The sequence below is a fragment of the Drosophila sechellia genome, chromosome 2R, assembly GCF_004382195.2.
Source record: "Drosophila sechellia strain sech25 chromosome 2R, ASM438219v1, whole genome shotgun sequence".
In the NCBI taxonomy this organism is placed as follows: Eukaryota; Metazoa; Arthropoda; class Insecta; order Diptera; family Drosophilidae; genus Drosophila; species Drosophila sechellia.
Window position 1 is genome coordinate 12,560,566 of NC_045950.1, and position 14,596 is coordinate 12,575,161.

The 14,596-nt window shown below is 41.1% G+C and overlaps 3 protein-coding genes across 3 annotated transcripts; 2 read left to right on the top strand and 1 right to left on the bottom strand.

Annotated features, from left to right (window-relative positions):
• Positions 1-10,077: 10,077 nt before the first annotated feature.
• Positions 10,078-10,758, top strand: LOC6609452 (chymotrypsin-like protease CTRL-1). Its single transcript, XM_032717084.1, has 4 exons — positions 10,078-10,282; positions 10,339-10,384; positions 10,442-10,599; positions 10,673-10,758. Exons 1-4 carry the CDS (start codon positions 10,078-10,080, stop codon positions 10,756-10,758), a joined length of 495 nt encoding a protein of 164 aa, XP_032572975.1.
• LOC6609453 (protein G12) lies at positions 10,658-11,898 on the bottom strand. Its single transcript, XM_002034102.2, has 2 exons — positions 11,368-11,898; positions 10,658-11,312 (listed from the first exon to the last, which is right to left on the bottom strand). Exons 1-2 carry the CDS (start codon positions 11,896-11,898, stop codon positions 11,199-11,201), a joined length of 645 nt encoding a protein of 214 aa, XP_002034138.1. The 3' UTR covers positions 10,658-11,198.
• Positions 11,899-13,311: 1,413 nt separating this feature from the next.
• LOC116800458 (serine protease grass) lies at positions 13,312-14,436 on the top strand. Its single transcript, XM_032715561.1, has 4 exons — positions 13,312-13,528; positions 13,646-13,694; positions 13,753-13,928; positions 13,984-14,436. The coding sequence occupies exons 1-4, from the start codon at positions 13,312-13,314 to the stop codon at positions 14,391-14,393; spliced, it is 852 nt and encodes a 283-aa protein (XP_032571452.1). The 3' UTR covers positions 14,394-14,436.
• The last annotated feature ends 160 nt before the right edge of the window (positions 14,437-14,596 follow it).

The following is a 14,596-nucleotide window of genomic DNA, read 5'->3' on the forward strand; positions in this document are numbered from 1 at the left end:
ATTGTATGTATGATGTATATAATAATGTATGTATATAATTTAATTTAATTTGCGTGTCTAATCCCAGAGAGGTCCAAAGGGTGTGATCGGTGCAGCCTCCTGGTGCGTTGACTGGTGTCCAGCAGGTCTTGTGCCAGGTTGTTTGGGTGGTCTTGAAGCCTCTGCATGTACTGCCTGCTGCTTTTCTTAATCTCATCCTTCACCCAGGGGAAGCTGAGGACCTCGTGTATAGTGGCATTATCGTGGAAAGGGTGAGCGTTTGTGACTGTGCGGAGCGTTTTGTTTTCGAATGTCTGGATAATGTTGATGTTACTTTTCGATGCAGTGCCCCACAGTTGAATGCCATACGTCCAGATTGGCCTTATGATCGCTTTGTAGATAAGGAGCTTAGTGGAAGTCGGTAGCTTAGATTGTCTGCCCATCAGCCAGTAGAATTCACGGACTCGGTTCTCCGCCTGTTTCCGCTTCTTTAGCAGGTGTGGTCTCCATGTAAGTCTCCTGTCCAGTGTAAAGCCAAGATAATTTGGATTGGCTACCTCTGGGATTGGGAACCCGTTGAAACTGACTGGTGGGCAAGTGCCGCGTCTAGTTGCGAAGGTGGTAGCGGTTGACTTGTCGCTGTTTACCGATATATTCCATCTCGTGTGCCACGTGTTCAGTAGATCTAGTTGCTCCTGCATAGTCTGGGAGGCCTCTGCTGGGGTATCTGCTGTTGTTAGGAACGCAGTATCATCGGCGTAAGTGGCTGCCATAATGTACTGGCTCGGTATCACCGGCAGGTCAGCCGAATACGCGTTGTAGAGGAGCGGACCGAGAACGCTTCCTTGGGGAACTCCTGCACGGGCTTCTTTGACGTCTGAGCGCGCTTCTCCACACCTGACGGCGAATCTTCTGCCCTCCAGGAACGATTTTAAGAACTTGAAATATGGCTGGGGCAGGCCGTTTTTGAGCTTTAGGAGGAGACCGGGGTGCCAAACACGATCAAAGGCTTGCTTAATGTCCAGCATTACTGCTAGGCAGTATTTCTTATTCTCAAAGGCGTCCAGGATATATTGCGCTACTCGGTGATTGATGATCATCGGGATATGTGTATATACAGGACATAGTGTATGTGTGGGTGTGTGTGCGGGTTTGTGTGCCACCTAATAGAACAAGTGGCAATTGCCATATCAATGATGCCATGCAAAACTAATTTTGGGGGGAGCTAGCTTAACGAAATATAGTTGTGAATTATTTAACAATGAAATCGGCCTCAATTAAATTCACAGATAATTGGATTGGACAGAGAACCAATTTGCTCGAAAATCGGAAATATGAAACTGGAAAGCCTTTAAGTTATAAACGTTGCAGAGAAGTTAATAATATGGAAATGGAATTTGTCATTTCAAACAAACCGTTTAAATACGTGCTTAAGTTACGTTATGCATTTAAATTGATTACAATTTCAGTGCGTTTAGAATCACTTAAATAGTCCATATTTTGATAGCTTTTAGGTAAGTAAGATTGGGAAAAAAATATATTCTTTAGCAATTTTTAGATAATGCCTTAATTTATACTTTAGATTGTTATATGACGCATAGAGCTCGAAAACTTTTTTAAGTAAAAGCAAGCACAATATTTCGTTAAACTGGTTGAGTATTAACATAATTTCGTGAGAAGTAATTATGCACATTTTTTCAACCATACCGAAACTACTTTTCAAAATCTAGCTGCAATTTTTCAACAAATTTGCTTGAAATAGTTAGTTCAAGAGGTTCATTAGGAGAGCCCAATAGAGAGGGATTCGTTTTAATTAAACACGAAATAAAACCATTTTTGGAGCACCGAAATACGTAGCCGCAGAAATAAATCACTCTTTTCGCCACTCACCTAGTTGTGAAACGTAGCGCAAACATTTAAAAATCTTTTAAGCATGCAACTAAGCCCGTAAATACCGATCGAATTGAATTAGTTACAGCTAAAAGCCCCCGTGGCACGCACGCACAAATTGCTGCCACCCCGCGGCAACATCGGCATCAACATCAGCAACACTCGCAACAGCAGCAGCAGCAGCAGCGGCAGCATGCCGCAGGCAAAGCCAGTAAAATCCATTAACAGGCTCCAAACTGGCCGCCGTGTTAATGATTGCCGCTTATCTGTTTCTCGAAACGATTTTGGGCGGCAAATGGCACGCCCCGCCGCCCACTACACGCTGGTGTTACTTATTAATTACAAGGTTTTAAATTAATTACGCAGCTTAAAATATTAACACCGCTGCCAGGGTAACCCCAGCTTATTTCATGCCGCAGCGTTTCGCAGGAGTAAGTAAAACTGTGGCAGATTGATTTGGCAGCACAACGGACTGCGGACTGAATACCAAAACGAATTTCCCAGCTTCGTGGGTAACCATTAATCAGCGGAGCAAAAGAAAAACGCCGGAAAATGCGAGTACGAGTATCTACTGCGGATCGGCGGATAATACTGCTTGCTCCGTTTTCACACATCAACGGACACAGGAGTAAACTTTTGAAACTGTCAAATTGCTGTGTGATTTGCTGGCAAATAATAAACATGTTTAGCGAATAAATTCATCAAAACTAGCGCGCGAAAGGAGCGCCAGCAGTTGGGGCAAATCAACCGACAGGACTAACGAGGAGCCAACAACACACACACACACACACACAAACAAATGCAAACAAATGGAAAACGTCGACGGCACACGCAGGTGCCGCACGCAAGTCCCAGTGGGATGTTGGGTGGTTTGCAGTGGGTGGTGCTGGGTGGCCTTGGGTGGCGCCGGGTGGCGGCTCCACAATAAACAGAACTAACGAAGAGTTGGCTTCAATCGCTGCCGCCGCCGCTGCTACTGTCACATAAAATGCAGCGATTTCAGCATTCCGAATAAACACAATTGCACAGCAACAAAAAATATAATTAATTATATCAAATCTAAAAATGTGTTAAAATAAATAAGGAATCAGTACTTTTGAAACGCTGTTACAGAAAACAAATATGGTATAAGTATATAAAGTATCTTATGTTAAAAGTATCTCATCGGATAAATATTGCTTAAGAAATTAGTAAGTCATTTGATTTTTGCCTAAATTGCTTAAGAAAGTTCACTTTTTTTCTCTGCGTGCCACTGTGTTTCGTTATGGATTTGCAAACAGTTTGTTATGGCGCAGTGTGTACTGTAGATGGGGTGATTAGTTCCTGCTGTTAGTATTGTTACTCCTGTTAGTCCTTTACACAGCTACTTTCGGTGTGTCCCTTTTCATTGGCTGATAACTTTGCCTGCCGGCCGGCCTTTAGTTTTCTCTTTGATTTTCTTTTTACCAGGGCTTTTGCCCGTCTGGATTTGGTGGCCTACAGATTGAGCGCTTAATTTGTTAAGCTCGAAAAGTAGAAACTCAAACAAATCAGAATATCTGACCGAGAGTCAAGGCGTATTTGCCTTTCTACCTATGTGTGTGTTCATTTTGCTTTTTTCTGGGCTATTTCGGGGGGGATTCTGTGGGTGCCCAAATGTCTGGTGGCTTCCATCAGAGGAGCAGCTTCAATCAGGCGGCCCACAGGAGCACCCCCACTCGCATAGAGAAACGGAATTTGTGCGGCTGACATCGGGGGCACGTTGTTTGTTCGTTACGTTTTTACCCATTTTGAATCCTTTTTGCCCCGGCCGAAGCTGAAACTCACCTGTTCGACCCGCTGGCCTTTTGCGAACGCTTTGGCTGCTCTATTTTTGGCTTTTGATGTGCAGGAAGCTCATCATCAAAGGATCCCCCAGCGGACGTCGTGATAATTGTGCTTGTGTTTGTATGTGTGTGTGTGTGTTTTTTTTTACCCATTTATGCTACCTGCATGTCGCATTTTCTTCGACCCCCCGACGCTCGATTTTCTGGACATTTTTTTTATCCTGTTGTTTGCACTTGACTTTTTGCCGGTTTCTTTTGCCTTTTGGTCGTGGCCATGTGTGATTTTTACCTTTTTTTTTGTATTGGTGTTTCTGTTTACAACTGGCAAATATTGACCCGCATTGATTGTCGTTTTTCCGCTTGTAAATTACTGAACTGAGGGGAATGAATGATGATTTCGAGTTAAAGATCAAGGTGGGACCTTACCTATAAGATACTTTCACTATTTAAGCCTTAACCGTTGTAGTTTGATTTGGCTTTCTTGATAATTGGTAATTAATTGGTCAGCAATTGATTTCGTTTATTTCCTTCGTAAGAAAAAAACCAACAATATAAACTAACTGCGTGGGATTAACTTGGTTATTACTTCTGGCCAGACTTTCGCTTTTCCGGCTGAAAAGAATGTAATTGGCTGAAGCTGGAAGTTTGGTAGCCCACTAAGGCCATTTAACAGTTACAGTTATGACTGGCACTGCCACAATATTGAGCCATTTTATGTATATTTTTTCTGTGCGATTCGACTTTATTTCATTTTCGGCGTCATCGTTAAAATGGCTTTTATTATTTCCGTTGGCAGCGTTATTAATGTTGTTGTTCTGCTTTTGACTTCACTTCCGGCTCGCACACACACACACACTCATTTTCCCACGCATGTGGCTGTGTGTATGTGTGTGTGTGTGTGGGCCAACAATTTATATTTTTCAATTAAGCAGCAAAAATTTTACGCTTTGTTTCGTACAAGTGTAATAAATTTCAACTACCCTTATTGCCTCCCTTTTTGCTCATGTTTCACTTCATTTGGCCGCATATGTACTGGCATTTCGATTGGGGTTTGTTGCCATTGTAGCCGCTGTTATTTTCCAGCTTTTCATCTTGTTCTTATTGTTGCTCGCACAATTTTCGCGTTATGGTTTAATTTTTGGAACACGCGTGTAATTGATAGCCGCCCTCGGCTTAATTAATAATATCGTGAAATTCGAACATGCAGGAAAGTTGTAGTTTTTAGGGAATAGTAAAGCATTTAGCTGATTTCAGCTGCGAAGGTTTAATTGCAAGGCAGTTGGTGGGATTTGAGATGGAAATGGGAGCTAGAAAGGCAAATGGAGAGCATAAATGATTAAAATTAGATGAAATAGTGATGCATTCCTTAGCTAATGTGGCTAAGAAGGCTGTCTTTTATGAATATATTAGATAAACTAAAGGTCCTGCTCAATCTCTCATTTTAGTAGTACTATCTTTAAGCTTATCCAATGAAATGAAATCCCTGCTCACCCCTGGACTTCTATGATTCACCACGGACAAACACAGCATGCAAAGATACACTGCTATATATGCGGTGTCCACAAACACATCCCCAACCAACGGAGCTCCCCAACAACCAATACCATTAAACAGCTCTTGTTGGCTGTAAAGTGCTCGTTTAGCACAGCGCTTGGGTTTTTGTTTTTGTTGTGCAATCATCAAACGGTTTAGCTGTAAAACTAATTGCATTACATCAATTTTTCTGTTAAAAGTCAATAACCAATCAAACCCCAAACCCCGCAGTCACCAGGATACGAATGGATGGAAGTACGAGCTCGACGGACGGACGGATGGACTTTCGGAATGGAGCGCGGTTCAAAGTTCGAAAACGTGCAGTTAAATGCACACGGACACGCACAAACCGACAAATGTGTACGTTGATATACAGAATGATATGGGGGCTGGGTAGACAACCGGTCGGTGGTCAATTTAATAGCAGCGGGCTGGGGTTTTACGGGGTGCGGATCCATTGAAGAGACGGATGTAGCGACGAAATAATGACAGGAGTAATCACATTAGCCCCCAACAAATACTTTTGCAGGCGGCGCAGGGTTGCCAACGCCCCGGAATAATTGTTTCAAATGGAAGTGGTACGCTGGCAATCAAGAATTAGATTGCCATTTGCAGATTATCGAATTTCGCTTGGGGTTGCCTTCAATTCGCCCAATTCCGTGGGTGGACGAGCTAAGAGGATCTGCCAGCGAGATGACAGCCCTGTCACTTTGCTCAGCTTACACACTGAGAAAAATACTAATAAAAATAAAAGAAGTAATGAGCATAGGTAATAATCTTTTGAAATATGTTAATTTTGAATATATTTTGAATCTAATTTCAAAGACGAATATATTGTATACAAAATAGCACTGGAATCAATATGCCCTATGCTAGGGTACACAAAAAATCGATAAAGTAGAAGTATCCTTATTACTTAATAGGTATTTAATAAGAGAATTGAAACTTCGAACTTATTTTGTTTCAGTGCACTTGCATACACAAAGACAAACGCGAGTTTCCCCCCAAAACGCAGACACGATGACGTGTCCATGCAGCCCCTGTCAACATGACCCCCAACCTTCGACCCCAAACGCATACACAAACAAAACCTATCAGTGGGGGGCGGAAATGGGGCGGCTGGGAAACGGGGCGCCAAATGCTGATGGCGCAGAGTGACCAGTTGACCAGCCCTAGACGAACGTTAAATCGTTAATTGATTACGGGACAACATTGATTGTTGTTGTTGATTTTTATTCTGCCTTTTTTTTTTTTGTTGTTCTTTTTTTGCCAATTTCGCTGGCAGGTTTTTTCGTGCACTTTTGACCCTTGGTTTGGAGGGGGAAGCTTTATTTGGCCGAAGGATTACGCCGCGGGCTCTGCAGGGAGTAGATGTAACCCCCAGCTCTAACCAGGACGAGTCGGAGTACAAGAACTGGATATGTCCTGCAGCATTTTAAAACTAATTGTTAAGCAAGCAGGCATCCCAGCCGAACGAACATCCATGTCACGTACGCACAAACCGCAAATACAGACAATCTGGTCGAAATATAACCGGCAGCCAGTGAACAGGATGGAATCGGGTTATGGCATGGATGGGTGCTGGGGGTTTTTTGTGGGTGCCATAAGGATGCTTTGAAATAGAGAACGCCAGCACTGACTCCTGTAACTGATATTGCAGTTAAGGCGGTAACGAGTCTGCCGCCCAAGGAGCAAAAAAACAAATCGACCACTCCTGCTGCTGCTGCTACTGCTGCTGCCACTCAAAATTCTGGCCACCCGAAAAAAGGGCCAAAGGGCTGTTGGCCAAGCATGAAAACAAAATACGAATGAGGTAGCAGCGAGCGGTACTCCTGACGAGCATTTTAAGCAGCAATTATTTACTTTTACTTGATGCCGAATGACAACAACAGCAGCAGCAGCATGGAGTTGGCATAACAAGGGCCTCGTAGCATAAAATTCAATTTAACTATTTTGCAAAATTCATTTCCAAAATTCGTAGCATAAATTCCAGTTGTATGAATGCATTTTGAGGAGCATGTCTAAGGGCTGGAAATCGGGAAGGTAGGGAAGGGAGTGGGTCGAAGAGCCAGGGCACCACTAGCAGAAGTGGGACAACATTGTCTAGGTTACTAATTGATATACTAGAGTGCACTGTATAACACGTGTAGAACTAGTTCCCCAACAAATGCCAAGCCAGTAACTAACCAAGTCAATGCACTGAAAACAATTGCAGTAATAGTAGTTGCTAGAAAAGGGAGATTTAATGTATCTTTGTTCACTTTGTAGAATACATTGCTCAACGGAGGGTTCTCTTAATTCTAAATATTACATAGGTATATTATAATGTTTCAATAATGTAATAAATGCCTATAATATAAAATTAATAACCACGAAAAGTTAGAGGAAATACATATAAATACATATTTAACATGGAAATAAGAAAGCCGCTCATTTTTCTTGCCCGTGTAGTTGCCGCCACGTAGCGCTTGTTATTTTAATTTCCGCCTAAAAGTATGCAACAAATTGAAAGGATTACACAAAAGTTTATGCAATGCAGCAAGAGCAGCAGCAGCAGCAACAGCCAACTTAAAACGGCAAGACAAATGCGACAATTTAAGCGCGTTTTGGACCGCTGGCACGCCAGCAACATGGCATAAAATTAATGTCAAGCAAAATGGGGAAACAGCAAAAGCAGCAGGAGGAGCAGCGGAAGTAGGAGGAGAAGCACGCGGAGCAGCCAGAGGAGCAAATAGGAGCCGCAGGGGGCCAAATGCCAGCTGAGGCATCGCATTCGTTCCCATTCGCCGCCTCTGCATCTCTGTCAGCCAAAAACTGCTGCAAAATGATGTGGGCTGTGCCGGATCGGTTTGGCTTCGCTTGGCTTTCCAGCTGGCCATATGTGTGTGTGTGTGGGTGTGTTGTGGGCGTTGCGAGTGCAACAACTTTTGTTGCATATTCAGCAGCAATGGCTGCAACATCAACGGCAACAACAGCAAACAGCGATGGCGGGCGCAATTTGGTTCATTCGAAATAAACTTGGCAACGCTTATATGGCCGCATTTTGTGGCAAATAAACTTGCAACTGCCAGCCATAAAAACTATGTCGATGTCGACAAATTATGCAGCAAGCACGACAGCATAAAGTCCTCATTCTGCTGAAATTTATCACCGACTTGTCAGTGGGACTTTTAGGCATCCGATATCAGTCCATAACTGGGCCCAAAAGCCGAATCAATGAGGCATTCTCTGCAAATTGCGTCAGCAAGATGCATTGCCACCCCACCAGAAGATTCACCAGATTTTTGTCATCGTGAAACGACCTGGATTCCTGTTGCACTAATGATGGCATATTGTGCGTGTGTGCCAGCATATGACGACAAGGATTTTCCTTTTTGCGGATTTTCCACATTGTACTGACTGCACATCAGGTGAAGAGATTGCAGCTAAGTCCCAAAGGTCATGTCTATATGATGATTTTGCAATTGTCTATTTACACAAGGAAAATGGCACGAAGTTTTGAGTACGACACTAAAATGTGAGGAATAATATAAAAATACAATAGAATAAATGTATATTTCCATACACCACACAGTAACACATTACTAAAAAAAAAGACCAATACTTCATTTTCAAAAGATTTTTAAAATTACTTATTTTATAAAATAAAACAATCCTAATATTTTAAGAACATGTTTTAGTAGTAATTATGAATATAAAATGCCTGAAGTTATATTTATATTCATTTAAATTCCTTTAAATTACAAATGACAAGAAATAGTTATGTTTCATAAAAAGATTTCTTTTTCATTGAGTGCAATGCAATCAGTACAATTTCTGAGCTGCCAGTGTAATGAGCTTCCTAAAAGCGTATGCAACTCTATCGTTAATCCTATCCCTCGGAAAACTGGGATCCATGCAATTGCTGGACAGAGGATGCATACCACCTGCATATGGAGCGAGAGTGACTGGTGGACAAAATGCAAGACGAGCTCCGTGGATGGCATACATTACCCTGAGTGGAAAGTACAAGTGCGGCGGCTCACTCATAACAAACTGTGAGTATTTGTCAAATGCAATTTGAAAGTAGTTCTTAACTATTCTATATTCTATTCTAAAAACTAATCTAGCTTTTGTTCTCACCGCTGCCCATTGTGCAAAACAAAACCACACAAGCTTGTACGTAGGATATTGCAGTGTTTTCTAACCAAAGTTAAAGATCTAATTTAATACAGAATAGTGAAACTGGGAGAATATGATGCTTCGACGACTTTGGATGGTCCAACAGTAAGCTTTCGTGTCAAACAGGTGTTTAAGCATCCATATTACGAAACCAGCACCAAAAGTGCATATTATAAAAAAGCATCGAATATACTTAAACAGATGCATGTCCATCGGTTTGATAAAAATCCCGATTGCCGCAACAGAAGGGAAAAATTTTGTGGCAGCAACACCAGCCAGTTTATCTGCTACGGAGATTCAGGTTGTCCATTGTGGGCATATATAATATATTATGGTATCCCTATCTATGCCCAATTCGGATTAGCGAGTCAAGTGTCAAGTCGGTTATGCAACGGATTTGGCTTCTATACAGACGTCTATAACCATACAGAGTGGATCTACCATACAGTGCGACGTCATTGGTACTAAAATTCGAAGGAAAACTTAAAGCGAGCGATTATTCATAGTCTTATTAATAACTATGGTACATGGGTCCTCTCCACTGTTGCGTACTTATGTTTTAGTGATTTTGTAAGCTCGATAAATAAAAACGTGTATGAAACCAACGCGATATGTGATTCTACTTATTCAGAGTTAAACAGTTGCTAGTATATAAACAAAGCAACTAAATTGAAAGTGTCAATTGTTTGATTCTTTAGCTGCAAGAGAGATGAAGTCTGGAAAAGTTCTGCAACTTCTTTCGGTACTCCTATTTCTCGAAATTGTGGAATCAACTAAACTTTTGGACAGCAAATGTATGCCACCGAATTTTGCGCCAAGAATCATTGGTGGTCAAAATGCTCGAAGGGCACCTTGGATGGCATACTTAATTCGAAACAGAGGTTTTGTAGGCGGAGGCTCACTAATCGCATACCGTTTGTTACTATTCTAAATACAATTGTCTGTTTTATTAAACATGGTACAATTTCAGGCTTTGTTCTTACCGCTGCTCATTGCTCAAAACCAAACGTATCCTTGTACGTTATAATGTCCTAGCTATTTCTTACAGAACTTAATCAAATAGTTTTTCACAGAATTGTAAGATTGGGTGAATACGACTTAACTACGACACGGGATGGCAAAACAGAAGATTTTCGAGCAATGAATATCTATCGTCATCCATATTACAATGCCGTCACCGAAGTCAATGATATAGCCCTATTAAAACTGGATCGTCCAGTGATATACACAGGTATTTACTAAATTATATGTTTTAATTGGAATGAACTTTAAAGTGTGCCATAATTTTTTATTTTAATCTGCAGCTACAATCAAACCAATTTGCATTGTTCTGAACGCCGGCCTAAGACCTTTCATAAAAGCTATCCGTAAATTTACCCTGACCGGCTGAGGTACCACAGAATGCAATCGATGTTGCAACAAATGACTGTTCGTCAATATAACTACAGGCATTGCTACAACCAGCCCGAAAAACTGTGTGCCAGCAATCCGGCACAATTCGCGTGCAAAGGCGACTCGGGGAGTCCTTTGGGTGCTCCGATGTACTTCAATGGCACCACCATCTTGCCCTATTCGGAGTGGCCAGTACAGTGACGGCCAACTGCAAGGCTTATGGCATATATACCGATATACTACACCATACACCCTGGATCGTCGAAACAATGGAACAACATTGGTTTTAAGTGTCATATAGGCAAGTTAAACATTAGGCTAGATATAAGATATAACAAGTGATAATTTATAGCTAATATATAAAATAAATATTTATATTATTTTTATGAACATACAAAATTTATCATTTCGCTTTGGAAAACTATTAATAAACAGAATCTAGGAAGTCTTGGGACCCCAACTGATTACCTCAAACACGATTTGAAGTATTTCATCCACGTTGATGCTCTTCTGACTCAACTTTTTTATGGGAGCCTGAAGATCTCTGGAAAGCTAAGATAAAGAGGAGCGTTAGAAATGCTCAACCTGATAGATTTAAAATCCTTACTCTGGCACGCTGCACCAGCTCCTTGAACTCCTTATCCCTCAAAGCCTTGTAGAGTTTGGCGAATTCAGGGCTCTGTTTCGATTTCTGTGCTATCAAGGAATAGATTCTGGTCCTGGGCAAGCTGTGCATAACATCCCAGAGGAAGGTGGTCAAATCGCGTCGCAGCATCAGTTCCACGGGTACAGTGCGCGACAGCTGATAGGCACGCAAGCGAGTTGGCAAGCTGTCCACCAGTGTGGTAATATCGTAGCCCGAACCGTAATCACTCACATAGTTAATAATATTCACAAAATCCGGAGCGGCACGAACTTGCTGCCAAGTGGCTATGAACTCATCGCTGCGCACAAACTCCACTGCCTGGCGAAACTTGGGATCGAAGATATAGTATCTGGCGGATATATAACCAATTCTGCGACGGGGAACCAAGGCTACGAAATCCTTGAGATCTTCTCGCAAGCCGCCAAATGCTGTTGCCCAGCAACTGATTGCTGAGATTAAAAGAATAACCGATACGGAGGTGGAGAAAGCCATTATGAGACTCTTAGAGTTTTGGTAGTGGCCAAGCCTTTTATACTTTCGTGGGTACAATATTTACCAATGTCTTTGGCGGGGGTGTGCCAGGTGCTAATTGTCAACTGTCACCAGTCTCATCAACTATTTGGACCGCACAAACTATTACACAGCCGAAAAATCTGGCCAAATATATTTAGCTTTTAGATATTATTTGGATAAATATCATTCTAATATCATATCTTTATATAGATAGCTTTCATTAAAAATTTAATTCATGCAAAAAATGTATTAAGAGGCATATGTGTATTAATGAATTATTGTAATAAAAACTATATTGTTATTATTTTTTCCACTGCACACTTTCGCTTTCACCGGCACTGGGAATAAGTACACAAGCCACAATCTGTAGCCAGTATTCAAAGCAGCAACTTCGCACATGATAAACAAGATGCATGGTCAACAAACGTTGGCCAAACCTCGATAAATCAAGTGAGACATTCTTTTGTCTGGCCCAAACTGACTGTAATTGCTCCCATTTGTGCATTAAAAATAATGATTGATTCAGACTCGGAATGCATTTCCTATCCCAGTCCGCCACAGCACACAAGCTTGAATACATTGTTCTGTTGTGTCTGCAGAAGTCGAAAAATTAGAATTCAATTGCGTGATTTATGCATTCGGCAAATTTACGAGCCTTCTGAGAATTCCATGCCTATTCACCCACCACCGCCTCGAACCAAAGAAAGCCAGACTTCATTGGAGTAAACCACAGAACATTTGCGTGGTCACACAATTTATTAAAGCGAAAGCTAATGTAGATTATAATTAATTGCTCAAATTTATGCTCGCACTGCCAAAAAGATGGAAGAAACAAATTGCACATGGCACATTTGAATGATAATCATTTTTACACATTCAACATGTAGTAGGCTACATTAGCAACATTAAGTATATAAACATTAAGTGTGTGGCATTCTCTCTGTTTCGCAACATCGGCTCTGTAGCAACAAGCATAGAGGCAGATCGCTAACGGAGAGGGAGTCAGTCGATTGCTAAAGTTGGAAATGCAAAGTACCGAATAAACTTAAGAGGCTAAATCCTGCATTACTGTTTTATTTAAATCAGAGGGCTTATAGTACCCCTACAAACAGTAAGTTATTACATAAATTACAACACACTCTATAAATATAAAAAGATATTTGTAGCGTATAACGTCATTACGAATATGCTTCCACTAAAACCTTTGACTCACAATCAGAGCTTACTCATAAGTACAGAGGTGGTCAAAATTATTTTCACAAAGTGCATTTGAGTGAAATGTGAAAATACTTTTGACCACCTCTGTATATTTCTGATAAGTAAATCGTGTTTACTGCAGAATTTTATTTACAGCATTGCAATCATTGGTCAGTTGCATTCGACAGGTTCGAGATGAAGCAAACGCTTATTCCTGTTCTGCTGGCTTTTTTGATCCTTGGACACCGAATATCTATAGGATATTCGTATCTTCTGGAATGGGATTGCGGCCTTTCGAAATACACCTACCGGATAACTGGCGGCAGAGATAGTCCGTTGATGCTCCATCCATGGGTGGCCTATTTGCATGTTAACTCAAAGTTCATTTGTGGTGGCTCGCTTCTCAATCATTGTAAGTACCAGAATGTAGAAATTATTCAACTGGGGAAAAGTTTTTGAATCCAGAATATAGAATTTATTGAACTAATGATTTGAATCCATTTATAAGCTCTTCACGTCTTTTTTGTAGGGTTTGTGTTGACTGCTGCCCATTGTTTTAGAGATACGAATGCTAAGGTGTAAGTAATATCTCAACATGGAAAAACATAAACATTAATTAATTAATTATTATTAAAGCTTAGTTCGATTGGGAGAGAACGATGCCAGTCAGAAATTTGATTGCAATGAGGTTGAATGTGCGGACCAACATTTAGAGTTTATGATTACGCAAAAGTTGATCCATCCATTATACAGAACAGCTCACTATTACGATATAGCGCTGGCAAAACTCAACCGATATGTTACATACACAGGTAAATCCCTTGACTAAGCCCCTAAACGTTATGACTAATAACATAATTCCCTTAGATAGCATACGTCCGATTTGCTTGATGCTGAATCCAAACTGGCAGGGATATCTGGACACCATTAGATACTTTATTATAACCGGCTGGGGTGCCACCAATGCATCCGAAGTGAGCGACAAGCTGCAACTGACAAGAATCCCCCAAATCGATCGATTCACCTGTCGCTACCGGTTTGGATATATGGTTGATCGTACCCACATTTGTGCTGGCGAAAGTAAATATTATGTGGGCAAAGGCGATTCTGGAGGTCCGCTGGGAATCATGCTGGATTATAATTACGCCAAGCGTTTCTTTCAATTCGGAATCGTTAGCCATCTTCGGCAACCCTTTCAAGGTGTTTCCGTATTCACGAATATTTTGAGCTACTCGAATTGGATCCTTCGAACCATAATCTTGAATAGCGGGTATTGAGAACAGAAACAATCGAAACTAACTTGCTAAATAAAGAGAAATAAATAAATAATTAAAAAAATGTATATACTCGGGAACTTCAGTAGAAGTCAGTAAAAAGAAGGCTTTTTCAGAGTTTCATGCATAAAGCTTAATACCCTCTGCAAGGGTATAAAAATTCCATGAATCTACATTTCTTATAATCTGCTGGTCACTGATAATGG

Bases quoted from the DNA above. Each gene is read 5' to 3' on its own strand.
- LOC116800458 (XM_032715561.1), top strand. From the start codon at position 13,312: ATGAAGCAAACGCTTATTCCTGTTCTGCTGGCTTTTTTGATCCTTGGA. The intron at 13,695-13,752 runs GTAAGTAATATC...TTATTATTAAAG, and splicing joins AGAGATACGAATGCTAAGGT to CTTAGTTCGATTGGGAGAGA. The intron at 13,929-13,983 runs GTAAATCCCTTG...TAATTCCCTTAG, and splicing joins CCGATATGTTACATACACAG to ATAGCATACGTCCGATTTGC.
- LOC6609452 (XM_032717084.1), top strand. From the start codon at position 10,078: ATGAAGTCTGGAAAAGTTCTGCAACTTCTTTCGGTACTCCTATTTCTC. The intron at 10,283-10,338 runs GTTTGTTACTAT...GTACAATTTCAG, and splicing joins AGGCTCACTAATCGCATACC to GCTTTGTTCTTACCGCTGCT. The intron at 10,600-10,672 runs GTATTTACTAAA...TTTAATCTGCAG, and splicing joins TCGTCCAGTGATATACACAG to CTACAATCAAACCAATTTGC.
- LOC6609453 (XM_002034102.2), bottom strand. From the start codon at position 11,898: ATGGCTTTCTCCACCTCCGTATCGGTTATTCTTTTAATCTCAGCAATC. The intron at 11,313-11,367 runs GTAAGGATTTTA...TCTTTATCTTAG, and splicing joins AGCTGGTGCAGCGTGCCAGA to CTTTCCAGAGATCTTCAGGC.